Source organism: Symphalangus syndactylus, chromosome 11 (assembly GCF_028878055.3).
Source record: "Symphalangus syndactylus isolate Jambi chromosome 11, NHGRI_mSymSyn1-v2.1_pri, whole genome shotgun sequence".
Classification (NCBI taxonomy): domain Eukaryota; kingdom Metazoa; phylum Chordata; class Mammalia; order Primates; family Hylobatidae; genus Symphalangus; species Symphalangus syndactylus.
The window spans coordinates 25,680,640-25,708,416 of NC_072433.2; the positions used below are offsets into that span (position 1 = coordinate 25,680,640).

A 27,777-nucleotide genomic window follows, 5' to 3' on the forward strand; every position below is an offset into this window, starting at 1 on the left:
GGCTCTAGTGATCCTCCCATCTCAGCGTCCAGCGTAACCGGAACTACAGGCATGTTCCACCACATCTAGCTAATTTTGTGTTTAAATTTTTCTGTAGTGATAGGGTCTTGCTATGTTGCTCAGGCTAGTCTCCAACTCCTGGCCTCTAGTGATCCTCCTGCCTAATCTTCTGAAGTGCTGGAATCAGGCATGACCCACTGTGCCCAGCCCTGATATAGCATTTCATAGTTAAGATCCTGAGCTCTGGAATTGGACAGACCTTCATTTGAATCCCAGCTGTGCTTCGGGCACATTAATTAACCCAGCTGAGCCTCAGCTTCTCCTTGTGGAATATGAGGCTCCACTACAGGAGTCAAAGGAAATGCTGTGAAGAGTGAATTCCATGGTGTTCTACAGTTCTCAGCACATAGTAAAGGCTTAATAAATGTTAGCCACTCTCATCATCATGCTTTCACAGTTTCAGCACTCTATTTTTTTTTTTTTTTTTTTGAGATGGAGTCTCGTACTGTCTCCCAGGCTGGAGTGCAGTGGCGTGATCTCGGATCACTGCAACCTCCGCCTCCCAGGTTCAAGCAATTCTCTTGCCTCAGCCTCTTGAGTAGCTGGGATTACAGGTGCCCACCACCACACCCAGCTAATTTTTTGTATTTTTTTTTTTAGTAGAGATGGGGTTTCACCATGTTGGCCAGGCTGGTCTCAAACTCCTGACTTTGTGATTCACCCACCTCAGTCTCCCAAAGTGCTGGGATTACAGGTGTGAACCACCGCGCCTGGCCTCTAACGTCTATTATTATGTTGTTATATCGACAAACATCTGCTAGCTCTTTTAAGATCAAGGCAGTGTGTGAGGTGTAAAGACATGGAAAGCACTAAGCTCTTAACCTCAAAGAGCTTCTCAGCTCTACAACTGCCATCTTCTATCAACTGAACCATGACAACAGTCTCCAAACCAGTCTCTCTGCTTCCAGGCTTATCGCTTCCAATCCATGCTCCTTCCAGCCAAAGGGCTCTTTCCAAACGCAAAGATATGATATGCAAAACATGACAGTTCCATTTCTGGATGCCTTGCCTACTGCCTGTAAAATTAAGTCTACACTCTTTTTTTTTTTTTTTTTTTGAGACGGAGTCTCGCTCTGTCACCCAGGCTGGAGTGCGGTGGCGCGATCTCAGCTCACTGCAAGCTCCGTCTCCCGGGTTCACGCCATTCTCCTGCCTCAGCCTCTCCGAGTAGCTGGGACTACAGGCGCCTGCCACCACGCCCGGCTAATTTTTTGTATTTTTATTAGAGACGGGGTTTCACCGTGGTCTCGATCTCCTGACCTCATGATCCGCCCGCCTCGGCCTCCCAAAGTGCTGGGATTACAAGCGTGAGCCACCGCTCCCGGCCTAAGTCTACACTCTTTAACACAGTAAATATAAGTTCTGGTCTCCACCTTCCACAGAAGCCTCTTTCATCACTTGCCTCCTGCCCTCAGACCTCCCCCATGCTAAGCTTCAGCTATTCTGAAATATTTCTGGTTCCCCAGCCTGGCCTGCTCTCTCTCAGCATGGAGTCTCTGAACAAGCTGCCCCTGCCCAGGGGCCACGTCCCTATTCTTCCACCTGGCTGACTCCCTGTAGACTTTTAGAACCTCATCACCCCCTCCTGGAAGCCTTCTCTGACCAACATCTCCCAAAACAGGGTAAAGGCACCTCTGAGCTCACTCCTGTCCTGGCATGGAGCTATCCTGGCAACTATTAATAGAAGAGCAACTATCTGTCAATGTGCCTTCTTCACTGTAAGGTGAAAATAGGCACTGTGGCTTGTTCATCACCAGCTCCTCATCAGAGAGTATATAATCTGGCATATGGTAGATGCTTAGTGTTTGCTGTAAAAAGAAGTTAATGGCAGCTGGGTGAGGTGGCTCACGCCTATAATCCCAGCACTTTGGGAAGCCAAGGCAGGCGGATTACCTGAGTCGGGAATTGGAGACCAGACCAGCCTGACCAACATGGAGAAACCCCGTCTCTACTAAAAATACAAAATTAGCCGGGTGTGATGGCGGGCGCCTGTAGTCCCAGCTACTCGGGAGGCTGAGGAAAGAGAATCACTTGAACCTAGGAGGCAGAGGTCACAGTGAGCTGAGATCGTGCCACTGTACTCTAGCCTGGGCAACAAGAGCAAAATTCCATCTCCCAAAAAAAAAAAAAACAAGAAGTTAATGGACCAAGTGCAACAAGAGCTATGATTCAGTCCATGCTTCAGTCACAGAAGAACTCTATCCCAGCCAAAGTGCATTTAAAGTGCTTTGTTCTCACTCAAGTTTGGTTTTAGAGGAGACGAATGACTACTCCAATCTCTGGCTTACCCAGTAAAGGACTACAAGCCCTTTGGCCAACTTGCATGAAGCCATCACTTGAGTGAACAAGATTCAGGTAAGGAAGCAACAGGAGAAGAGGTTGAGCCCAATTCTGGATACTGATTAGGAAATAATCTGCAGGCAATAGGGATTCATGAATGGCTTTTGAGTCAAAGGGTAACATGGCCATAGCTGTGCTTTTTTTTTTTTTTTTAGATAGACTCTTGCTCTATCACCCAGGCTGGAGTGCAATGGCACAATCTCAGCTCACTGAAAACTCCACCTCCCGGGTTCAAGCGATTCTTCCACCTCAGCCTCCTGAGTAGCTGGGATTACAGGCGCCTGCCACCATACCCGGCTAATTTTTGTATTTTTGTAGAGACGGGGTTTCACCATGTTTGCCAGACTGGTCTTGAACTCCTGACCTCATGATCTGCCCGCCTTGGCCTCTCAAAGTGCTGGGATTACAGGCGTGAGCCACCGCACCCAGCCTAGCCGTGCTTTAATAACATCACTCGGGAAACAGAAGGTAGACCAGAGGGTAAAAGACAAAGAGCAGGTAGGGAGCTGGATGAGAAGGAAGGTCAAAGGGTCCAGGAATACTATAGTGACAATGACTGAAAATATGATTACCTGCACACAGTCCTGCTACAGGTGGGAAAATGGAGGAACAATAAAGGAATACCAACAGCACTTTTTATTGTTGTAATGCTTTGCAATTCCCAAAGTGCTTCATTTATAACTGTGATTCTCAAGCCTAGTTACATCTGGAGAGGTTTTTAAAAATACCAATTGCTCGGCTGGGCACAATGGCTCACATCTGTAATCCCAGCACTTTGGGAGGCCGAGGCAGGTGGATTAACTGAGGTCAGGAGTTTGAGCTCAGCCTGGTCAACATGGCAAAACCTCGTCTCTACTAAAAATACAGAAATTAGCCGGGTGTGGTAGCACGTGCCTGTAATCCCACCTACTGGGGTGGCTGAGGCAGAAGAATCACTTGAACCTGGGAGGCAGAGGTTACAGTGAGTCGAGATTGCGCCACTGAAGTCTAGCCTGGGTGACAGAGCAAGACCCTGTCTAGGCCTTACCCCAAATCAATTAAATCAGAATGTAAACTCCACAAGGGCAGGGATTTTGGCTGTTTTGCCCACTCTCAATGCCTGGCACATGCATCGTGCTCAGGAAGTATTAGTTGAATGAATGATTGAATGAATGAATGAATGAATGAATATACCATTATTAACTGAGATCCAAGGAACACACCAAGCTCCTGATCTCAGGAGCTTAGATTTTTTTTCGCAATAAGGACACCTTTCCTATTTCTAAAGCACTACTTATAAAAATATCTCAAGAAAACAATTAGAAGTTAATCACTGTCTTCTGTGAGTGAGGGGGAAAAAAGGTAGGCAGTGTCTAGTGATGTGACAAGAAGAAATTAGTGGCCATGGGCACACACAGGCTTAGGCAAGCTCTAACTCCTGTGAAATTTTGAGGTAATCATATTGTAAGGACTCAAGCATAATGAGAAAACAACTATATATTAACCAGCTACCCTACCCTGGGTATTTGAACAAAACCCAAAAACCCAAATGCATATACATACCTATTATTTTGTTCTGATACTTCAGGATTACTTTGATATATTTGTTCTGGCTTTGTACAGAGTAATTCTTTGTTTGATATCTGAAAAACAGTGGCACATGGAAATGGATGAAACCTGTTGGGACAAACATCCAAGGGACCTTTTTTTTTTTTTTTTTTGAGACAGAGTCTCGCCCTGTCGCCCAGGCTGGAGTGCGATGGTGCGATCTCGGCTCACTGCAACAACCTCCGCCTCCTGGGTTCAAACGATTATCCTGCCTCAGCCTCCCGAGTAGCTGGGATTACAGGCATGAGCCTGGCCCCAAGGAACTATTTGGATAAGGAGGAGCCCTGTGTTTGGAAAGAATCATAAAAGTAGCATAGAATTGGGCCGGGCACAGCAGCTCACACCTGTAATCTCAGCACTTTGGGAGACCAAGGTGGGCAAATCATGAGGTCAGGAGTTTGAGACCAGCCTGCACAACATAGTGAAACCCTGTCTCTATTAAAAATACAAAAATTAGCTGGGCGTGGTAGCACACGCCTGTAATCCCAGCTACTCAGATGGCTGATGCAGGAGAATCCCTTGAACCCAGAAGGCAGAGGCTGCAGTGAGCTGAGATTGCACCACTGCACTCCAGCCTGGGCAACAGAGTGAGACTGTCTCAAAAAAAAAAAGTATCCAGCCATTGTCAAATATGGTGGGAGGGAAAGGGCAAAATCACCCTTGTTTTAGAACCACTACCCTATCCAATGATTGTTCATTCACCCATCACTACTCAAAACTTTCTCTTCCTACTTCCAGATGTTTTCTTGTGGAGAAAAAAAGCCTCTCTTCCTCTGATTTATCTGGTAACTCTCCAGAAAGTCTAATTGTGTAGCACAAGGGTAGAGTGTACTTAAAATTGTGAAAGTTTTTCCTCATACTATTCCAAAAAAAGCAAAGTTTTTATCTTTTCAGTGGTATTTGATGAAACTAAAACGTTTTCTCCAGATGTTACAAACCTCCCAGAGAGTTAATCCATAAACATTTACCTTATCTCCCACCCCAGGCACTGCAAACTACAGAAAAGATCTGACACCCATTTTCCAGATCTGTTCAAGAAGTATCTGTTGGGCATGGTGGCTCACGCTTGTAATCCCATCACTTTGGGAGGCCGAGGTGGGAGGATCGCTTGAGGCCAGGAGTTCGAGACCAGCCAGGCCTACATAGTGAAACCCTGTCTCTACTAAAAACAGAAAAAATTAGCCGGGCGTGGGTGGTATGCGCCTGTAGTCTCAGCTACTCGGAAGGCAGAGGCAGGAAAATCACTTGAACCCAGGAGGTGGAGGTTGCAGTGAGCCAAGATTGCGCCACTGCACTCCAGTCTGGGTGACAGAACAAGGCTGTGTCTCAGAAAAAAAAAAAAAGAGTGACTCATATAGTTCTTGTTTTTACAACCCGAATATCTGAATTCAGGTAAAATATTCTGCCTGACCAGGGCTACATGATAAGCCACGTACTTGATCACTTTGTAGGGTCGCAGCACCCTTCTTACTACTATTCAGGTAATTCAGGTTTCTGACGGGGAAGCCAGTGGAGCTGAGCGGGCGGCAAGAGGGGTGGGTTCAGGATGAGAAGTTGGGACGAGTGACGAGGGAGTAGAGAGTGAACCTTGGCTAAAAAGGAAAGAAAATAACTGTGAAGAAAAATGACCCAACTTGAAATAAAGCCTGAACACCTTATCTCCCACTTGAGAAAGAGAAGAAGCTGAAAGCCATCAGCTTGCACTCTGGGCTCACAGACAGAGAGGGTAAGGGGTTGAGCCCAGATCTATGACTTCAGACCCCTGACTCGGCCCCTAGGTCTGATCATTCATTCAAACTCTCAATAAACACGGATTACCAGACCCTACGCACGGAACACATCTGGGAAAACAGCTGCAACCTCGGAGACCAGCACGGGACAAGCTCTCTCAGGGCAATGAGGAACAACTAAAGAGAATCCCAGGAACCAGGTAACCAATCGCCAGAAGCCCTCCGCCCTCATGGTCCATTGGGTCAAGGCCCCAGTGCCGCCTCGTATCGCCAGCCTCCAGTCCTGCCTCCACGACGCGCCCTTCCCCAAGGCTGGCCGGGTCTGGATGTCGCCATCCCCTATTCGGAGCTACAGACCTCGCAGCTGAACTCTTAAAGAGAACCTCGCTTGTTCCTCACGGTGCTCCAGCTCTACACACCGTACTGAGCCTCGCCAGCCACCGTACGCGAGGCCGCGGCGCGTCCGTGACGTCACTGATGTGCGCTTCTGCACTAAGGGAAACATGGCTCTAACGCGGCCGGTGCGGCTCTTTTCTCTCGTGGCTCGGTTGCTCCTGACGCCCCGACGAGGCCTCACGGTCCGCAGTCCCGACGAACCCCTGCCGGTGGTGCGCATCCCAGTGGCTCTACAGCGGCAGTTGGAACAGCGGCAGAGCAGGCGTCGGAACCTCCCGAGGCCGGTGCTGGTTCGACCCGGACCGCTGCTGGTTTCGGCGCGGCGGCCGGAGTTGAACCAGCCGGCGCGCCTCACACTGGGCCGTTGGGAGCGCGCGCCGCTAGCCTCTCAAGGCTGGAAGAGTCGACTCGCGCGTCGGGACCACTTCTCCATCGAGCGCGCGCAACAGGAGGCGCCAGCGGTGCGAAAGCTGTCGTCTAAGGGTAGCTTTGCTGATCTGGGCCTGGAGCCCCGTGTGCTGCACGCACTACAGGAGGCTGCGCCTGAAGTCGTTCAGCCCACAACCGTGCAGTCTAGCACCATCCCTCCACTACTTCGCGGCCGCCACGTCCTTTGCGCCGCAGAAACCGGCAGTGGCAAGACTCTCAGCTACCTCCTGCCGCTGCTTCAACGGCTCTTGGGCCAGCCAAGCCTGGACTCCCTTCGTATCCCCGCGCCCCGAGGCCTGGTCCTTGTTCCTTCCCGAGAATTGGCCCAACAGGTGCGGGCTGTGGCCCAACCCTTGGGCCGCTCTTTGGGCCTGCTGGTGCGGGACCTGGAGGGAGGCCACGGCATGCGTAGGATCAGGCTGCAACTGTCCAGACAACCTTCAGCAGATGTGCTTGTGGCCACTCCAGGGGCTCTGTGGAAGGCCCTGAAAAGTCGACTGATCAGTCTGGAGCAACTCTCCTTCTTGGTGTTGGATGAGGCAGACACACTGCTGGATGAAAGCTTCCTGGAACTGGTGGACTACATCTTAGAGAAGAGCCACATAGCAGAAGGCCCAGCTGACTTGGAAGACCCTTTCAATCCCAAAGCTCAGTTAGTGCTGGTAGGAGCCACATTTCCCGAAGGTGTAGGCCAGTTGCTGAATAAAGTCGCCAGCCCAGATGCTGTCACCACCATCACCAGCTCCAAGCTCCACTGTATCATGCCTCATGTGAAACAGACATTTCTGAGACTGAAGGGAGCAGATAAGGTGGCCGAGCTGGTGCACATCCTCAAGCATCATGACAGAGCAGAAAGGACTGGCCCCTCAGGAACTGTTCTGGTGTTCTGTAATAGCTCCAGCACTGTGAACTGGCTGGGTTATATTCTGGATGACCACAAAATCCAACATCTAAGGTTGCAGGGGCAAATGCCAGCCTTGATGAGAGTAGGAATCTTCCAGTCCTTCCAGAAGAGCTCCCGAGACATACTTCTCTGCACAGACATAGCCTCTCGGGGCCTGGACAGCACTGGTGTGGAGCTGGTTATCAATTACGATTTCCCCCCAACGCTGCAAGATTACATCCACAGAGCAGGGAGAGTGGGCCGTGTGGGGAGCGAGGTTCCAGGCACCGTCATCAGTTTTGTGACTCATCCCTGGGATGTGAGCCTGGTTCAGAAGATTGAGCTGGCGGCTCGCCGAAGGAGAAGTCTTCCAGGACTAGCATCCTCGGTGAAAGAGCCTTTGCCGCAGCAGCCTGATTTTGACAAATTTGATTAAAATGTGATGCTAGAACAGGGATCTTTCCCAGTATCTTGGGTGGGTGACCACACTTGTCAGTGGGAGGCTCTGGGCTGCCCTGTCAGCTCCTTGAGGGTGGGATGAACTGCTTTGTGACTTGGAAAGGTAAGCTGCTGGCCAGCATTGGAGAAGAAGCTGCTGAGCATGGCTTTCTGTAGTCTTTCACAAGACACAAGTGGATTTTGACTTTGTATCATAACATGATTTCTAACAATAAATGATATTTTTATGTGCCTCCCCTAAGAATAGTTAGCACTGGGGCGGAATTCAGTAGTTTCTGAGGATTCATACCCCAAACCGCCACATCTAGGACAAAGGCTCTTTCAGTTGATGTTTTAATTCATAAACATTTAGTTTTTATTTCCTGCGCCCAAAAAGGTATCCATTAAGCCCCCAGGGAAAGGAAATGTGACTAGCCGTAGACAGAGTTACTCACTAACAATGCCCAACACAAACGGGCATCTTGGCCAAATCTCTCTGGAAGGTACTGGCAGAAAAGTAAAGGGTAGACTAACAGAGAAGTTTTGCTTGTTCGTTTTCAGGCTCTGCCTTCTATCCCAACTCGGTGGCCGAGAAAGAGGAGAGATGATTAAACTGTTTTACAAAACTGGAAAAATAACCATACAGCATTTTCTTTATATATATATATATATATATATATATATATATATATATATACAAAAAAATTACAAAAATTAACCCGGCGTGGTGGCACGCGCCTGTAGTCCCAGCTACTCGGGAGGCTGAGGCAGGAGAATCACTTGAACCTGGGAGGTTGCAGTGAGCCAAGATCATAAGGCTACACTCCAGCCTGGGGGACAGAGCAAGACTCCATCTCAAAAAAAAAAAAAAAGAGCCGGGTGTGGTGGCTCACGCCTGTAATCCCAGCACTTTAGGAGGCTGAGGCGGGAGGATCACCTGAGGTCAGGAGTTTAAGACCAGCCTGGCAAACATGGCGAAACCCCATCTCTACTAAACATACAAAAAAATTAGCTGAATGTGATGGTGCACGCCTGTAATCCCAAATACTTGGGAGGCTGAGGCACAAGAATGGCTTGAACTCTGGAGGCGAAGGTTTCAGTGAGCCAAAATTGCACTTCTGCACTCCAGCCTGGGTGACAGAGCTGATATCCTGTCTCAAAAAAAATAAAGAACAGAATCCTGAGCCCCACTCCAGATGGGATTAAGCTCTCTAAAGTTTGACCTGAGAATACTCTTTGTAAACTCCCCCAGGTGATACTTGGGCCCTCCCAAATGGATAAACCATTTGTCTATGCTGTACTCCTTTTCCCAGAGTCCCAGCAAATTCCTGTAAGGCTTTGTACCCCCACAAGACCAGAGGGATGCTTCCGGGCAAGTATTCTCTCCAGAGCCTTGGAGAATCTTAGTGATCTCATGCTAGCCCTCCTGCCAGAACAAACTTCCCAGGAACCGTCCCCTTGGTATTTTACCTCCTATCACTCCCTGCAGGCCATCAATTAGCACCACACTAAAGCAACTTATGAGAGAAGGTGCTATGATTCTCAACCAGGGTGACCCAGTCTCCAAAGATCGGGCCGTCTCTACCTCCTGGGCATATCCCCTCTGCAGTAACCCCACTAAATAAATGTCCCATGTTTGCTTTTTCAAGGCTAGTAATAGGGAGACCTCTCCTATAGGTCATCTCTGGTAGGAAGTTCTTGGCCACACTGAACCAAAGGCTGCTCCTAGTGTGGTCCTGATCAGGCTAAGGGCAGAGTTGCCTTTCCTTTGAGTAGGACCAAATCGCCTTTTTTTAAATATAAAAAAAATAGACACAAGGTCTAGCTATGTTACCCAGGCTGGTCTCAAATTCCTGGGCTCAAGAGATACTCCTGCCTCCACCTGCCAAAGTGCTAGGATTACAGGCGTGAGCCGCCACGCCTGGCCCAAATGACCTTTTGGTACCTCTTCACAGTGCTGACCTGGGCTGCTGCTGGGGGCTAAACCTCATCCTTTCATAGTGATAAGATTGTCATTGTTCGCCTATTTAAAGAGAAGGCAGTGTAATGATAAGGTTATGATTTTGTATTGTTATCTTTTTTTTTTTTTTTTTTTGGAAACAGAGTCTTAACTCTGTCACCCAGGCTGGAGTGCAGTGGCACAATCTCAGCTCACTGCAACCTCTGCCTCCCAGGTTCAAGCAATTCTCGGGCCTCAGCCTCCTGAGTAGCTGGGATTAGAGGTGCACACCACCATACCCTGCTAGTTTTTATATTTTTAGTAGAGACGGTTTTACCATGTTGGCCAGGCTGGTTGTGAACTCCTGGCCTCAAGTGACCCGCCTGCCTCAGCCTCCCAAAGTGCTGGGATTACAGACATGAGCCAAGGCGCCTGGCCAGTCACTTGGGATTCTTATCTTGTCATGAATTTGTTTGAATTTCATGTTAAAATAGGTTCATCTGTAGACGTGACATCTCACTCCTATAATCCCAGCACTTTGGGAGGCCAAGGCAAGAGGATCACTTGAGGCCAGGAGTTCCAGGTTACAGTAAGCTATGATGGTGCCACTGTATTCTAGCCTGGATGACAAAGTGAGACGCTGTTTCTGAAAAAAGAATAAATTTTAAAAATAGAACCATCATTCGCACTTCATACAGTCATTTGGGAGCCTCATTTTGCCTTGGGGCACATTTAACATACCTCCCAGTGTACATCACCTTTAAATGTGATGAGCTTGTCCTCACATTCTTAACAGCTATAAATCTGGAGCCCCAAATGAAGCCCTGCTGATCAGAATGCCTCTCTGCTACCTGTATGACCTTGGATGGACCCCTAACCTCTTGGCATTCTTGAATCTTAAGGTGGTAGAAATGTGAGGGTGCTATGAATTTACATTTGGGGCAGAACAAAGTCAAGAAGAGTCTGTATGTTTTCAGTCTTCTTAATTGGAACATATTCTCTCTCCTATTGAAACCACCATTGCAAAATTACAACCGAGACAGTGAAAGAAATTTGACCTAACCAGCTCCATCGTGCTTCTAACCTCCAAGCTGTCCTTGTTCGTTCCTGGGCATAGGCTAAACTAACTTTGGGAGGAACTTAGTTTATAGTATATAGTTTAAAGTTTAAAACAAAGAAGATAACAGCCGTTTCCCAAAAGAAACCCCCTTCATGCCTGGGAACTAGACTGCCTTTGTAGGACTAACAAAATCAGCCAAAAGATTAGAAATTATGGTTTAGCAGTCATGCAGCTAGAGGCTACAAGATTCTTTTTTTTTTTTTTTTTTTTTTTTTTTTTCTGAGATGGAGTCTCACTCTTGTTGCCCAGGCTGGAGTGCAGAGGCGCTATCTTGACTCACTGCAACCTCCGCCTCCCGGGTTCAAGCAACTCTCCTGCCTCAGCCTCCTGGGTAGCTGGGATTACAGGCACCCACCACCATGCCCAGCTAATTTTTTGTATTTTTAGTAGAGACGGGTTTCACCATGTTATCCAGGCTGGTCTTGAACTCCTGTCCTCAGGTGATCCACCCATCTCAGCCTCCCAAAGTGCTGGGATTACAGGTGTGAGCCACTGTGCCCGGCCGAGGCTACAAGATTCTGACCATTCCCCAAATTGCTCTTGGGGATAACGTCACTATATAAAACCTAAGATCATGCTCGCTTCAGCAACACATATACTAAAATTGGAACTATACAGAGAAGATGAGCATGGCCCCTTGTGCAAGGATGACATGCAAATCCATGAAGTGTTCTGTATTTGTTAATTTTTTAATTTTTTAAAATTATATACCTAGGCCGGGTGTGGTGGCTCATGCCTGTAATCTCAGAACTTTGGGAGGCCGAGGCATCTGTCTCAAAAAAAAAAATATAGATATATATATGTGTGTGTGTGTATACATATATACATACGTGTCATATATATGTTATGTATATATGACATAGTATCAGTGCTTGAGATATTTTGCAGACCCTACACTTGATTAGCTGGGCGCAGTGGCTCACGCCTGTAATCCCAACACTTTGGAAGGCCAAGGCGGGCGGATCCCTTGAGAACGGGGGAGTTTGAAAGCAGCCTGGCCAACATGGCAAAACCCTGTCTCTACTAACAATACAAAAATTAGCTGGGCATGGTGGCGGGCGCCTGTAGTCCCAGCTTCTCAGGAGGCTGAGACACGAGAATCCCTTGAGGGGGAGGTTGCGGTGAGTCAAGATCATTGCACCACTGTACTCCAGCCTGGGCAACAGAGTGAGACTCTATCTCAAAAAATATAAATAAAATAAAAAAGACCTTGTACTTGATGGATCACCTGACACCACCCAGATCAATCTTGTGGCTCCCCCATCCAGGAACTGACTCAGGGCAAGAGGATACCTTCGACTACCTATGATTTCTTTTTTTTTTTTCCTTTGAGATGGAGTCTCACTCTGTTGCCTAGGCTGGAGTGCAGTGGCATGATCTTGGCTCACTGCAATCTCTGCCTCCTGGGTTTCAGTGCTTCAGCCTCCCAAGTAGCTAGCTGGGATTACAGACAGCACCACCATGCCCGGCTAACTTTTGCTTTTGTTTTTGTTGTTGTTGTTGTTGTTGTTTTTGAGACAGAGTCTCGCTCTGTCACTAGGCTGGAATGCAATGGCTGGATCTCAGCTCACTGCAACCCACACCTCCCGGGTTCAGGATTCTCCTGCCTCAGCCTCCCAAGTAGCTGGGACTACAGGCACATGCCACCACACCCAGCTAATTTTTGTATTTAGTAGAGACAGGGTTTCACCATATTGGCCAGGATGGTCTCAATCTCTTGACCTCGTGATCCGCCCACCTTGGCCTCCAAAAGTGCTGGGATTACAGGCATGAGCCACCAGGTCCAGCCTAATTTTTGTTTTTTTAGGGGTTTCGCCATGTTGGCCAGGCTGGTCAGCCTCCCAGAGTGCTGGGATTACAAGCATGAGCTGCCAAGCCCAAGCCAACTCCCTATGATTTCATCTCTGACCCAACCAATCAGCTTTCCGGACTCACTGCCCACCACCCACCAAATTATCTTTAAAAACTCTGATCCCTGAATGCTTAGGGAGACTGATTTGAGTAATAATAAAACTCCAGTCTCCTGCACAGCTAGCTCTGCGTGAATTACTCTTTCTCTATTGCAATTTCCCTGTCTTGATAAATCAGCTTTGTCTAGGCAGTGGCAAGGGGAACCCGTTGGGCAGTTAAACTTTGCCTGTGTCCAGATCTCACTTGTCCTTCAAGTCCAGCTCGAAGGAGCCTTCCATGATCCCTTTGTCCATCCCAATCTCTGCCCCTCCTGCTGTTGATTGCTTAGCACCAGTGCGTGGCTACCTATCTCTTAGATTAATCTTGCCTCTCCAGCTCATCTCAGAATTTAGGTTACTCTTGCCCTCCTGTGGTCACTGGGGCTTGTACCAGCTGACAGATGTGCCCCACAGAGTGGCTACTAGGCATTTGTAGGGAGGGCTGGATTGGAGGGCCCAGACAGGATTCTTCTCTATCTCTGCCCTGCTTTCCTCCACAAAACCCTGAAGGCCCGAAGCCTGCCCCTTAGGTCACAGATTCCTTATGTGACTTCACAGGGTAGTGATGACCTCACAAGCTTTCAAAGTTTCCATGGCAGCGTGACTACACACCTGCGTCCTAGGGAAACCTCCCTACCATTTCTCTGTGAGATACCAATCTGTTTGGTTGGCTGAGAGAGAATGTCTGACCGGATCCTCTATATTCTCTCTAACATGTCCTCTGTCCCCTGGGAGGGCAGCGCAGCAGGTAGGCATACAGGGGGCATCTATACAGGAGGCGTTGCTGTACCCACAGCTTCACCTGGCTGAAACGTTCCTTTTGGGCTGGCCCACCACACCTCAGAGCTTTCCCAGCCATAAGTAATATCGAGGGCATGGCCACTCAGGGATCCACAGTGTTCCTGCTCACTGCTAAAGGCAAGTGAAATGTCATCTGAGCAGGTGTTCAGAAAGGTTTTCATCTTTTTTTTTTTTTTTTTTAATTGAGACGGGGTCTTGCTATGTTGCTGGGGCTGGTCTGAATTTTTTTTTTTTTTTTTTTTGAGACAGGTTCTCTGTCGTCCAGATTGGAGTGCACTGGCATAATCACAGCTCACTGAAACCTCAACTTCCTGGGCTCAGGGGATTCTCCCAACTCAGTCTCCCTAGAAGCTAGGACTACAGGCACGCGCCACCACACCCAGCTAATTTTTTCTATTTTTAGTAGTGACAGGGTTTCGCCATGTTGCCTAGGCTGGTCTTGAACTCCTGAGCTCAAGTGATCAGCCCACCTCAGCCTCCCAAAGTGCTAGGATTACGGGCGTGAGGCACTGTGCCTGGCCCACCAATTTGTATTAGATGTTTTTATTTTAGTCTCGCTCTGTCACCCAGGCTGGAATGCAGTGGTGTGATCTTGGCTCACTGCAACGTCTGCCTCCCAGGTTCAAGTGATTCTCCTGCCTCAGCCTCCCAAGCAGCTGGGACTACAGGTGCGTGCCACCATGCCTGACTAATTTTTTGTATTTTTAGTAGAGACGGGGTTTCACCATGTTGGCCAGGCTGGTACTCCTGGACTCAAGTGATCCTCCCTCCTCAGCTTCCCAAAGTGCTGAGATTACCAGCGTGAACCACCCCACCTGGCTGATAGTAGATCATTTTTTACAAAACTTGAAAATAACTTCCATTAAAGCCTGAGATGTGACAGACCTTAAGAAATGTATTTTTTGGTCATGGAAGGGATGAAGAGGATCTCCTGGTCTCCTGCTGCTGACACAGGCTCCACATAACTGTTTTCACAGCCAGCATCCTGTCTTAGGGACACATAGAGGTGATAGTCCAAGGCTGTGTCTGGGATGCGAAGAAGATGAAAAGACTTCTCAGGAAGAGTCACAAGAGAGGGGAGGCCGTAGCAGCACAATGTATAAGGTAAAAGTGACTAATTCTGGTTTTCTTTCCAGCTGCAGTGACTGCCACTTCTCCTCCCACACCTGGGCACTACCATGTTCTCTACCGAGGGTGTGGAGAAACTCAGGTAGGCTGGCATGGGGAGACGTACTGCCTGGTTGGTGGCTACCGGGCCCATGGGGATGCTCCTTTGGCCACCCCAACAAAGGCTGAAGCAGAGAAGCCAGCCCCTAGCCGTGCTCCCAAGAGACGTCAAGCTACGACAGAGTCAGATAAAGACCTGGGTTGCTCTAGCCCCAAAATTCAGTGCTTGGAGCATAGTGGCAGGAGACTGACCCCACAGAAGCTTGCTGGCTGAGCCATTTGGGAGAAACGACAAATGTTTAGCTGTCTAAGACAGCTAATGCCTCTTCTGTGGTGACCTCCCCTGCCCACCACTGCAGATAGAGCCTGAGTCATTCTACCTAAGCCTTCCTCATCCAGAAGCCCCTTCCTCATCCAGAAGCCCCCTTCCATGCTAACTACCCATGGGCAAGGAGCCTCAGAAACTGTGGTTTAAAATGAGAGGTTGCTTTGAACATCCCAAGGCTGAAGCCGGCCTGGAAGAAAACCTGATGTTCCTCTACTCAACTCTCCAGAGTCCCTTTTTGGGCAGAAGAAAGAAATAGTCTGCACTCTGCTAGCCGCGGAGCCAAGTGCAGAGAGGGAGTGCAGCATAGCCCAGTAAGGGCCTGGTCTACCAGATGGGCTTTTGCTTTGAGTCACTGCCAGCAACTACCAGCACAAACCAGGAGGGCCAGGACTTGCTGAAACTGGAAGCAGCAGCCCATGGCTAGTCACAGCAGGAGAAAGCCTCCTGCTTGGCATCTCAGGAGGTAGAAGAAAGAGACCTGGGGAGACCTGCCACCTACAGCAAGAACAATAAGGAGGAAGTTGAGCAACATCCTCCTGAAGCTCACGTGTTCCTTCATTTCCTGCCCATTATGGCCCCAGTGAGGTCCCTACTGCTCAATTAAACAAAAAAAGATTAAAAAATTATTTTTCCATAACAATGTTTGACTTGATCATCTTTCTTTCTTTTTTTTTTTTTTTTTTTTTGGACGGAGTCTCGCTCTGTCACCCAGGCTGGAGTGCAGTGGCACTATCTCGGCTCACTGCAAGCTCCACCTCCCGGGTTCACGCCATTCTCCTGCCTCAGCCTCCCTGGTAGCTGGGACTACAGGCGCCTGCCACCACGCCCAGCTAATTTTTGTATTTTTAGTAGAGACGGGGTTTCACCATGTTGGCCAGGATGGTCTCGATCCTGACCTCAAGATCTGCCCACGTTGGCCTCCCAAAGTCCTGGGATTACAGGTGTGAGTCACCACGCCCAGCTTCTTTCTCTTCTTCTTCCTTCGTCTTTCTTCTTTCTTCTCCTTCTCCTCCTTCTTCTTCCTCTTCTTCCTCTTTTCTCTCTCTCTCTCTTTCTTAGACGGGGTCTTGGCCAGGCACAGTGGCTCACTCCTGTAATCCCTGCACTTTGGTAGGCTGAGGCAGTGGATCACCTGAGGTCAGGAGTTTGAGACCAGCCTGGCCAGCACAATGAAACCCCATCTTACTAAAAATACAAAAATTGGCCAGGCGTGGTGGCTCACGCCTGATCTCAGCACTTTGGGAGGCCGAGGCGGGCGGATCACGAGGTTAGGAGATCGAGACCATCCTGACTAACATGGTGAAACCCCGTCTCTACTGAAAATACAAAAAAAATTAGCTGGGCATGGTGACAGGTGCCTGTAGTCCCAGTTACTCGGAAGGCTGAGGCAGGAGAATGGTGTGAACCCAGGAGGCGGAGCTTGCAGTGAGCCGAGATCACCCCACTGCGCTCCAGCCTGGGCAACAGAGGGAGACTCTGTCTCAAAAAAAAAAAAAAAAAAAAAAAAAGACCCTGTCTCTACAAATTTTAAAAGAAAAGTACTGTTAACTTTTATAAGGGTCATAATGGTATGGTAATTGCCATTTATTTATATATTTATTTTATTTTATTTTTCGGAAACAGGGTTTTAGTATGTTGCCCAGGCTGGCCTCAAACTCCTTGGCTCAAGCAATCCACCTGTTTCAGCCTCCCAAATAGCTAGGACTACAGGAATGGCCCAGTGCACCTGGCTTATAGTTGTCTTTTAAAAAGAGCCATTACCATTTATTTATTTATTTAGAGACAGAGTCTTTCTCTTGTCGCCCAGGCTGGAGTGCAGTGGCACGAACTCAGCTCTCTGCAATCTCTGCCTCCTGGGTTCGAGCAGTTCTCCTGTCTCAGACTCCTGAGTAGCTGGGATTATAGGCGCCCTCCACGACACCCGGCTAATTTTTGTATTTTTAGCAGAGATGGGGTTCGCTATGATGGCCAGGCTGGTCTCTAACTCCTAACCTCAGGTGATCCACTCACCTCAACCTTCCAAAGTGCTGTGATTTCAGGCAAGAGCCACGTGCCCAGCCTAAAAAGAGCCCTTACCCTTTAGAAAGGCATACTTAAAAATGGATGAAATAGATGTCTATGATTTGCTTTAAAATAATCTGTAGAAAGGGGTGAGTGAGAGCATAAATGAAATAAGATAAGCCATCAGTTGATAATCTTTGAAACTAGGTGATGGCTATATGGGATTTAATACACTTTTCTCTCTCCTTTCTCATGTATTTGCAATTTTCCCTATAAAAAGTTTTTGGTCTGGGCACAGTGGCTCATGCCTGTAATCTCAACCTGTGGGAGGCTAAGGTGGGAGGATCACTTGAGACCAGGAGTTTGAGACCAGCCTGGGCAACATGGTGAAATCCCATCTCTACCAAAAAAAAAAAAAAAAATTAGCTGAGTGTGGTGGCACCACCCTGTAGTCCCTGCTACTCGGGAAGCTGAGGTGAGGGGATCCCCTGAGCCCCGAAGTTTGAGGCTGCAGTGAGCCATGACGGCACCACTGCACTCTAGCCTAGGCCACAGAGTGAGATACAGTTTCAAAAAAAAAAGTTTTGTGTTGTTGTTTTTAATTAAGCTTCTCAGATTCACCCAGATGCAGAGTCAGTGAGATCTCACATGGTCAGCTTCACAGGAGGGCAGGCTTTCTGCATAAAAACAGGAAGCTTAGAGAGCTCCGGGGCAGGGTGTGCTGTGACTTCACTGTTTATTTGCAGAAACAGGTCTGATAGCCCTGGGGGATGAGCAGACTAGGTTAAGCAAAAGAGACAGCAAGTCTGAATTTGAGGTTAAATGTGAAATCACACATGTTGTCTAGATGTTTGGTTAGCACTGGCTCCTGGATCCTGGGGCCCCTACAGAGCCCACCCTCCACCCCCATGTGCTTATGCCAGCACATGTGATAGCTGGAGACTTATCCAGCCACCTCACTGCACACCCCAGCAAATGGCCAGCACCAGTGGGTGATCAGGAAAGGATGTCCGGATAGATGTAAGGAATTTGAGGCTGGGCGCAGTGGCTCACACCTGTAATCCTAGCACTTTGGGAGACTGAGGTGGGCAGATCACTTGAGATCATGAGTTTGAGACCAGCCTGGCCAACATGGAGAAACTCCCGTCTCTACTAAAAATAAAAAAATTAGCCAGGCATGGTGGCATGCGCCTGTAATCCCAGAAGGCTGAGGTAAGGAATTTGAGGCCTTTCCTAGAGGCAGCAGCTGAAAGTGGAGGGATTGAAGGAACCCCTCATCTGACCAGCTGCTCAATTTTCTCACCCACACAATAAGGCTGGTTCCTTAAGTACACGGCCACATGAAAAAAACAAAAAACAGGGCCAGGCGCAGTGGCTCATGCCTATATTCCAGCACTTTGGGAGGCTGGTGCGGGAGGATCACTTGAGGCTCAGAGTTCGAGACCAGCCTGGCCAACATGACAAAACCCTGTCCCTACTAAAAATGTGAATATTTAGCCGGGAATGGTGGTGGGTGCCTGTAGTCCTGGTTACTCTGGAGGATGAGGTACGAGAATCGCTTGAACCCTGGAGGCAGAAGTTGCAGCGAGCCAAGATTGCGCCACTGCACTCCAGCCTGAGGAACAGAGCGAGACTTCATCTCAAAAAAAATAAATGAATAAAAAGAAAAAAACAGACTTTTGGGTCAGGCCCTCCGGGAAGATGACTGCAGTACAAGGAGCCAAGGTTAAAGTGGATGGTGGTGAGTCAAAACTGAGCAAGAACAAGCTGAAGAGATACCTGAAAGCCGAGAAGAAAGTGGCAGAGAAGGCGGCCAAGCAGTAAGAGCTCAGTGAGAAACAGCTAAGCCCAGGTCACTGCTGCTGCCACCAACCATACCACTGACAACGGTGTGGGTCCTGAGGAGGAGAACCTGGACCCAAATCAGTACTACAAGATCCACACCTAAGGTCAGGCCCAGTGGTTCACACCTGTAATCCTGGCACTTTGGGAGGCTGAGGCAGGCAGATCACTTGAAGTCAGGGGTTTGAGGCCAATATGATGAAACCCCATCTTTACTAAAAATACAAAAATTAGCTGGGCATGGTGGCACATGCCTGTAATTCCAGCTACTTGGGAGGCTGAGGCAAGAGAATCGCTTGAATCTGGGAGGTGGAGGTTGCAGCGAGCTGAGATTGAGCCACTGCACTCCAGCCTGGGCAACAGAGTGAGACTCTGTCTCAGAAAAAAAAAAAGATTTGCAGTCAGGTAGGTCAATGGGAAAGACCTATACCCCATCGAGATCCATGTAGACATCTCCCTCACTGACTTCATCCCAGAATAGTGTCACCTGCAAACTGGGGATCTCCTGACTGATATCACCTTAAACATGGCAGATAGGATCCATGCCAAAAAAGCTTTTGGAGGAAAGCTGAACTTCTATGATCTTTTTTCTTTTTTTTTTTTTTTTTGAGATGGAATTTCACTCTTGTTGCCCAGGCTGGAATGCAATGGCACAATCTCAGCTCACTGCAACCTCCTCCTCCCTAGGTTTAAGCAATTCTCTTGCCTCAGCCTCCCTAGTAGCTGGGATTACAGGCGTGCGCCACCAGGCCTGGCTAATTTTGTATTTTTAGTAGAGACGAGGTTTCTCCATGTTGGTGAGGCTGATCTCGACTCCCAACCTCAGGTGATCTGCCTGCCTTGGCCTCACAAAGTGCTGGGATTATAGGCGTGAGCCACAGTGCAGGGCCATGAACTTCTATGATCTTTGAGCAGAGGGGGTCAAGTTGCAAGTCATGGCCAATTTCAGGAATTATAATTTCAGGAAGAATAATTTATTCATATTAATAACAAACTGCGTTGGGGAAACTTAATTGGAATTCAGGGGAATCCTGGGAAAAACCAAGAAGGATGGGCTGAGCTTCATTCCCTATGAGATCACACTGCTGTGGCCTTGCTTGCATATGTTACCTCATCTTCACTTTGGCCTCAAAGACAAGGAAACAAGGTATGGTCAGAGATACTTGGACTTGATCCTGAATGAATGAGGCAGAAATTTATCATCTGCTGTAAGATCATCACATGTATAGTAAGTTTCTTAGGCCAGGCGCAGTGGCTCACGCCTGTAATCCCAGTACTTTGGGAGGCCAAGGCAGGCAGAACACCTGAGGTCGGGAGTTCGAGACCAGTCTGGACAACATGGTAAAATCCCACCTCTACTAAAAATACAAAAATTAGATGGGTGTGGTGGCAGGTGCCCATAATCCTAGCTACTCAGGAGGCTGAAGCAGAAGAATAACTTGAACCCAAGAGGTGGAGGTTGCAGTAAGCCAAGATTGCACCACTATACTCCAGCCTGAGCAACAAGAGCAAAACTCTGTCTCAAAAAAAAAAAAAAAAAAAAGTTTCTTGGATGAGCTGAGATTCCTAGAGATTGAAACTCCCATGAATGAACGTCATCCCAGGGGAGCTATGACCAAGCCTTTCATCACTTATCACAATAAGCTGCACATGAACTGCTCCAGAACTCTACCATAAGATGCTAGTGGTTGGTGGCATTGACCAGGTTTGTGAAATTGCATTCCAGTTCTGGAATGAAGGAATTGATTTGACGTAAAATCCTGAGTTCAGCACCCCTGAGTTCTACGTGGCCTAGACTATCACAATCTCATGGAAATCACAGGGAAGATGGTTCCAGGGATGGTGAAGCATAATACAGGTAGTTACAAGGTCACCTACTACCCAGATGTCCCAGAGGGATAAGCCTGCAATATTGACTGCACCCTACCCTTCCGGAGAATCAGCATGGTAGAAGAGCTTGAGAAAGCCCTGGGGGTGAAGCTGCCAGAAAATAACCTATTTGAAACTGAAGCATTTGGCAAAATTCTTGATAATATCTGTGTGCAAATGCTATTGCGTGCCCTCCACCTACGACCACAGCCAGGCTCCTTGACAAGCTTGTGGGGGGAGTTCCTGGAAGTGATTCGCAACAATTCTACATTCATCTGTTATCACCCCCAGATAATGAGCCCTTTGGCTAAATGGCATCACTTTAAAGAGGTTTGACCCAGCGCTTTAAGCTATTTGTCATAAAGAAAGCAATAAGCAATGCCTACACTGATCTAAATGATCCTATGCAGCAGCGGCAGCTTTTTAAAGAACAAGCTAAGGACGCAGGTGATGATGAGGGCATGTTCATAGATGAAAACTTCTGTGCCACCTTGGAATACAGGCTGTCCCCCACAACTGCCTGGGGCATGGGTATTGACCGAGTCACCATGTTTCTCACAGACTCTAGCAACTCGGAAGGCTGAGGCAGGAGGATTGCCTGAGCCCAGGAGTTTGAAGTTTCAGTGAACAACACAGTGAAACCCTGTCTCTAAAAGGAAATTTTTTTTGAGACAGAGTTTCACTCTTGTTGCCCAGGCTGGAGTGCAGTGGCACGATCTCAGCTCACTGCAACCTCCGCCTCCCCGGTTCAAGCAATTTTCCTGCTTCAGCCTCCCAAGTAGCTGGGAATACAGGCATGCACCGCCACACCTGGCTAATTTTTGTATTTTTTGTAAAGACGGGGCTTCATCATGTCGCCCAGGCTGCTCTCGAACTCCTGAGCTCAAGCAATTCACCTGCCTTGGCCTCCCAAAGTGCTGGGATTACAGGCATGAGCCACCATATCCAACCTTTTAAAATTTTTCTTTTCTTTTCTTTTTTTTCTTTTCTTTCTTCCTTCCTTCCGTCTTTCCTTCCTTCTTTCCTTTCTTCCTTCCTTCCTTTTTCTTTTTCTGTTTTTTTAATCTTACAAAAAATGTTTCAGAAAAGGTATTTTATTTTTAAGACAGGGTCTTGCTCTTTCCCAGAGGCTGGAATGCAGTGGAGCGACCATAGCTCACTGTGGCCTCTTTCTGGGCTCAAGCAATTCTCCCACCTCAGCCTCCTGAGTAGCTGAGACTACAGGCATGTGCCACCATGCCCAGCTACTTTTTAAAAATTTTTTTGTAGAGAAGGGGTCTCACCATGTTTCCCAGGCTGGTCTTAAACTCCTGGCCTCAAGCGATCCTCATGCCTCGGCCTCCCAAAGTGCTAGGATTACAGGCATGAGCCACCACCTCCTGTCCCCTGAGATACTTTTAAAGGCCTTGCTGGATCCAGCTCCTGCACCCCAGGGCCCTCCAGCCTCCTCCCCACCCTCGGCTGATGGCACTACCTCAAGGACATGGGATAGCATGCAACCTTGTGTCCCAGATCCTCTGTACTGCCTGAAATCAGGCAGAGCCCAGCTGCAAGAGGAACTCAATGGTACACTTGGGACCCAAGTCATAAATCATCTCCATCAAAAAGCAACCCAGGACCAGGCACAGTGGCTCAGGCCTGTAATCCCAGCACTTTGGGAGTCCAAGGCAGGTGGATCACCTGAGGCCGGGAGTTCAAGGCCAATGTGGTGAAATCCCGTCTCTACCAAAAATACAAAAATTTGCTGGACATGGTGGCGCGTGCCTGTAGCCGCAGCTACTAGGGAGGCTGGAGTTGGAGAATTGCTTGAACCTGGCAGGCGGAGGTTGCAGTGGGCCAAGATGGCACCACTGCACTCCAGCCTGGGCAACAGAGCAAGATCCTATCTCAAAAAAAAAAAAAAAAGAAAGAAAGAAAAGAAAAGAAAAAAGGCTAGGCGCAGTGGCTCACGCCTGTAATCCCAGCACTTTCAGAGGCCGAGGCTGGTGGATCACCTGAGGTCAGGAGTTTGAGACAATCCAGCCTGATCAACATGGTGAAACCCTGTCTCTACTAAAAAAAAATACAAAAATTAGCCAGCCTGGTGGTGCATGCCTGTAATCCCAGCTACTTGGGAGGCTGAGGCAGGAGAATCACTTGAACCTGGAAGGTGGAGGTTGCAGTGAGCCGAGATCGTGCTATCGCACTCCGAAAAAAAAAAAAAAGTACCTCAGGAATGTTGGACAGAGAGGCTGGCGGGGTAGGGGTTGGTAGGGGTTGAGGAGAAGGTTCGAGATGCATTCAGGAGATAAAGATGCATTTGGGGTTATTGCACTTCTCCTAGAAAGGTAAACATTGACTTCCTTTTGTGGAAGAAAAATGTTATGTTAGCTATTTGCCGTTTCAGGAAGGGTGGCTTCAGCTTGGTGATTGGAGGATGTTGTCTACGGTGGCCAGGCTGTTTTCTGGCTTGGAAGACTATTGTTTCTTGGGAATTGTCTGTATCAGACATCATGGGAGCAGATCCAGGGCGACATCAAAGGGAAGCATGAGTCTCCAGGACCAGAGGGGCTTGGATGCAGATGATCATCATCTGGGCACTGCTGGATACTGAGTACGCCCCAGCTGCACCCCACCCCTGCACTCTGAGCATGGGAGGCAGCCTGTGCAGCTATAACTCAGCCTGACTTTTTCCTTCCCCGCATACTCTTGAAATACACTGGAGATGAGTAGGGGCGAGTGAGCTGCACACCAGAATAAGTTTGGTCCTTGGAGCAAACTGTTTCTACTGCTGCCTCCTCTGCAGGTCTTGATTTATGCAAACACTGCATAGAAGAGGAAGTAGAGGGAAAAGCTGTTCACCCACCTACTCCTTCCTGGTAGCAAGATTTCCTATCCTGGCCTTGCCTCAACAGCACTACCAGTTGGAGGCTGAGGTTGTGCCAAGGCTCTGTGTGGTGGGACATAGCATCACTGAGGTGGCCAGATTTTGGAGGACAGGAAGTTTTGTGCTATTTGCTGAGACTGGAGAGGCTGATGAGAGCAGATTCTCCAGGAGTTGAAAGCCAAAGAAAGAAATTTGGTAGATTTCTGCAATGAGAAGCCACAGAAGAACTTTAGGCAACAGGATGCACTGGATTTTGTTTTTGTTTTGTTAGAGATGGGGTCTCACTCTGTTGCCCAGGCTAGGGAGCAGTGGTGCAATCATATCTCACTGCAACCTTAAACTCCTGGGCTCAGGCGAACCTCCCACCTCAGCCTCCTAAGTACCTGGAACCACAGGCATGCACCACCTTTTTTTTTTTCCTTTTTTTTTTTTTTTCTTAGAGAGAGTTCTCATTATGTTGCCTAGACTGGTCTCAAACCTCCGGCTTCAAGAGATCCTCTCACCTCGACCTTCCAAATTACTGGGATTACAGGCATGAGCCACCGTGTCCTACCAGATTTTGTTAAAAGAGGAACAGGCCAGGCATCGTGGCTCACATGAACACTCATGCCCCAGAGGTAAACAAGTGTTAGCCAACGAGGTGGCCTATCCTCCCCATAACCTCACCCAAAGCCATCTCTGTGCCCTTCCCCTTGCAGGGAAACAGCACACACTAGTGAAGTCTTGTCTTAGGAGCTTCCAATATCAGTGGCACAGACCTGAGCACAGGGATAATTTGGAGTCAGAGGCTACAGTCTAAGTTAGCTAGATGCTGGCAGTGGGCAGAGTGGAAACAAGGCAGAGGCAGGGAAACTCAGGGCCTGATTCCAGAGCCGACCCTAGGTGTCACCGCTGATTCCTCCTTACTGTCTCCCACCAACCCTGCTTCAAAGCATCTCCAAATCCTGTGGGTTCAACCTCCAAATATCTCCCAGGAATGTCTCCTTCCTATTCCCACTGCTTCTCCCCCGTACAGGCCCCTTCAGCCCATTCCCTACAGAAAAGCCATACCTATTTCTTTCATTTTAAAAAATTTGGGCTGGGCGCGGTGGCTCATGCCTGTAATCCTAGCACTTTGGGAGGCCAAGGTGAGTGGATCACGAGGTCGGGAGATTGAGACCATCCTGGCTAACACGGTGAAACCCCGTCTCTACTAAAAATACAAAAAATTAGCCGGGCGTGTTGGCGGGCACCTATAGTCCCAGCTACTCTGGAGGCTGAGGCAGGAGAATGGCATGAACCCGGGAGGTGGAGCTTGCAGTGAGCCAAGATCGTGCCACTGCACTCCAGCCTGGGCGACAGAGCAAGATTCCATCTCAAAATAAATAAATAAATAAATAAATAAATAAATAAATAAATAAATAAATAAATAAAAAATTTGGCCAAGGGTCAGGGGTGGCTCATGCCTGTAATCCCAGCACTTTGGGAGGTCAAGGCAGGTGGATCACCTGAAGTCAGGAGTTTGAGACCAGCCTGGCCAACATGGCAAAACCCCATCTCTACTAAAAATACAAAAATTAGCTGGGAGTGGTGGCATGCACCCATAATCTCAGCTGCTGGGGAGGCTGAGGCAGGAGAATCACTTGAACCCGGGAGGCAGAGGTTGCAGTGAGCCAAGATTGCACCATTGCACTCCAGCCTGGGCAACAAGAATGAAACTCTGTCTCAGAAAATAATAATAATAATAATAATAATAATAATAATATAATATCATCATTATCTATTTTTTTACAGACAGGGTCTTGCCCTGTCACCCAGGCTGGAATGCTATGGTGTCGTCATAGTGCTCACTGCAACTTCAAGTCTAGGTGTGTTTGCATTTCTGTGATTTGCTTTGTATGGTCCCCTCAAGGCCAAGTTTGAGGACTGAAGTTGCATATTATGGAAAATTGTGTTGTCTGGCTTATCTCCAGAGACAGTGCTCGCCTTTACTGGCTCAACTCAGCCTGCCTCTGCTGAGCTAGCAGGTACTCCAAGTCCCAGGAGGTCAGACATTTGGGCTCTGGAGAGAAGCTTAAAAAAAATTTAAAAAGTTGGCCAGGTGCGGTGGCTCATGCCTATAATCCCAGCACTTTGGGAGGCCGAGGTGGGTGGATTACCTGAGGTTGGGAGTTCAAGACCAGCCTGACCAAAATGGAGAAACCCTGTCTCTACTAAAAAATACCAAATTAGCCAGGCATGATGGCGCATGCCTGTAATTCCAGCGACTCGGGAGGCTGAGGCAGGAGAATCACTTGAACCCAGGAGGTGGAGGTTGCAGTGAGCCAAGATCGCACCATTGCACTCCAGCCTGGGCAACAGGAGCAAAACTCTGTCTCAAAAAAAAAAAGAAAAAAAATTCAAAAAGTTGAATTCTCCCCACCTACTCTGTCAGCTTTTATTTATTTATTCCTACCTACTCCTTCCTTATTTTCAAATTTTTCAAACTGACAAATAATAATTGACCAGCCTGGACAATATAGTGAGACACTGTCTCTAAAAAAAAAAAAAAAAATTAGCCGAGTGTGGTGGCGAGTACCTGTAGTCCCAGACTCGGGAGGCTGAAGTGGGAGGATTGATTGAACCTGAGAGGTTAAGGCTGCAGTGAGCTGAGACTGCACCACTGCACTCCAGCCTGGGTGACAGAGCAAGACCTTATCTCAAAAACAATAAAAATAATAATTCGCACATATTCATGGGGTACATAGTGATTTTTGTTGTTCTTGTTTGTTTTTTTTTGGGGGGGGGAGACAGGGTCTCGCTCTGTCATCCAGGCTGAAGTGCAGTGGCCTGATCTCGGCTCACTGCAATCTCTGCCTCCTGGGTTGAAATGATTCTCCCACTTCAGCCTCCCAGGTAGTTGAGACTCCAGGCGCGCGCCACCAAGCCCGGCTAATGTTTGTATTTTTAATAGAGAGGGGGTTTCCCCATGTTGGCCAAGCTGGTCTCGAACTCCTGACCTCAGATGATCCGCCCACCTCGGCCTCCCAAAGTGCTGGGATCACAGGTGTGAGCCACTGCGCCCCACCCAGTGATGTTTCAATACATATAACACATAATGATCAGATTCAGTTCCTCATTCTTTATGCCCCTTACCTCTTGGGGCTCTCAGGAGAATAAACTGTTTATCCCTGAACCCACATCTTTGACCTGGAGACCAGCAAATCCAAGAGCTTCTCCTCCCTCTCACTATTCCAGTGGGTTTGGGGGGCTGCTGACCAGCAATGGATGATGGAGAGAAGGAGGGAAGCCTGTGTTGGGGTACCCAAACCACCCAGATCTGGGACACGCCCTACTGTTCTCTGAAGCACAGCCCAAGAGGACTCACCGTCTGCAGTGGGCCTCCCTAAAGAATCCTCCAGCAGGGCTGGGCACAGTGGCTCACATCTATACTCCCAGCACTTTGGGAGGCCAAGGTGAGATCATCACTTGCCAGAAGTTTGAGACCAGCCTGGGCAAGAAGGCAAGACACTGTCTTTAAATTAAAAAAAAAAAAAAAAAGCCCAGGTGCGTTAGCTCACTCCAGTAATACCAGCATTTTGGGAGGTTGAGGCAGGCAGATTGCTTGAGACCAGGAGTTTGAGACCAGCCTGGGCAACATGGCAAAACCCCATCTCTACTAAACATACAAAATTTAGCTGGGCGTGGTGGTGCATGCCTGTAGTCCCAGCTACTCGGGAAGTTAAGGCACAAGAATCGCTTGAACTCAGAAGGCTGAGATTGCAGTGAGCCAAGATTGTGCCACTACACTCTAGCCTGGGCAACAAAGTGAGACTCTGTCTCAAAACAAACAAACAAAAAAAGGCCCCCTTCGGCAGCAGTAAACGTTAAGAGTTAACCCACCTCGAGCACTTGGCCATCGATCTGCCTTCCTCCTGGACAGCAAACACTTGGCAACATCAAGTGTGCAGTCCCTAAAATACATCAAAGCTGGGATCACTTCCCCTCCTGGGTAGCTTGGGACCTCCAGTCCCTTTGGAAGAGCTGGCTCATTTTCTTTTTAGGAGGCCTTCT

General features: G+C 48.3%; 3 protein-coding genes, 1 non-coding gene and 1 pseudogene across 12 annotated transcripts in view; 4 read left to right on the forward strand and 1 right to left on the reverse strand.

Moving 5' to 3' along the window:
- The window catches only part of DUS2 (dihydrouridine synthase 2), a 61,129-nt gene extending 54,858 nt beyond the window's left edge, over positions 1 to 6,271 (reverse strand). The window contains exons 1-3 of one of the 8 annotated variants that reach the window (XM_055298217.2): positions 6,137 to 6,271; positions 5,424 to 5,579; positions 3,943 to 4,022 (exon numbers count right to left, since the gene is read on the reverse strand). Coding sequence is in view for 1 of the 8 variants with exons in the window: in XM_063611669.1 (XP_063467739.1) it covers positions 2,349 to 2,393 (45 nt within the window). In the remaining 7 variants the exon portion in view is untranslated. Of the gene's footprint in view, positions 1 to 2,348; positions 2,723 to 3,942; positions 4,023 to 5,423; positions 5,780 to 5,805 lie in introns of those variants that run through there. The other 7 variants (XM_055298216.2, XM_055298218.2, XM_055298214.2 and 4 more) reach the window with 7 other exon arrangements.
- DDX28 (DEAD-box helicase 28) lies at positions 6,221 to 8,125 on the forward strand. Its single transcript, XM_055298213.2, has one exon. It carries the CDS (start codon positions 6,221 to 6,223, stop codon positions 7,859 to 7,861), a length of 1,641 nt encoding a protein of 546 aa, XP_055154188.1. The 3' UTR covers positions 7,862 to 8,125.
- Positions 8,126 to 11,496: 3,371 nt separating this feature from the next.
- Positions 11,497 to 11,604, forward strand: LOC129457864 (U6 spliceosomal RNA). Its single transcript, XR_008649416.1, has one exon. It is a non-coding gene; the product is annotated as a U6 spliceosomal RNA (small nuclear RNA).
- Positions 11,605 to 13,389: 1,785 nt separating this feature from the next.
- On the forward strand, positions 13,390 to 27,048 carry DPEP2NB (DPEP2 neighbor). Of its 2 annotated transcripts, XR_010114156.1 has the most exons (4): positions 13,529 to 13,619; positions 14,650 to 14,776; positions 23,266 to 23,472; positions 26,962 to 27,048. XR_010114156.1 is itself a non-coding variant. In XM_055298626.2 (2 exons), exons 1-2 carry the CDS (start codon positions 13,553 to 13,555, stop codon positions 15,111 to 15,113), a joined length of 372 nt encoding a protein of 123 aa, XP_055154601.1. In that variant the 5' UTR covers positions 13,390 to 13,552; the 3' UTR covers positions 15,114 to 15,807. The 2 variants fall into 2 exon arrangements, 1 of the variants encoding a protein (XP_055154601.1); XM_055298626.2 differs by lacking the exons at positions 14,650 to 14,776; positions 23,266 to 23,472; positions 26,962 to 27,048 and adding an exon at positions 14,809 to 15,807 and having other exon boundaries at positions 13,390 to 13,619.
- Positions 18,785 to 21,463, forward strand: LOC129492604 (lysine--tRNA ligase-like; annotated as a pseudogene).
- Positions 27,049 to 27,777: the final 729 nt, after the last annotated feature.

Coding starts and splice junctions, on each gene's coding strand:
- DDX28 (XM_055298213.2), top strand. CDS start 6,221: ATGGCTCTAACGCGGCCGGTGCGGCTCTTTTCTCTCGTGGCTCGGTTG.
- DPEP2NB (XM_055298626.2), top strand. CDS start 13,553: ATGTCTGACCGGATCCTCTATATTCTCTCTAACATGTCCTCTGTCCCC. Junction 13,620..14,808: donor CTGGGAGGGCAGCGCAGCAG/GTAGGCATACAG, acceptor TTTTCTTTCCAG/CTGCAGTGACTGCCACTTCT.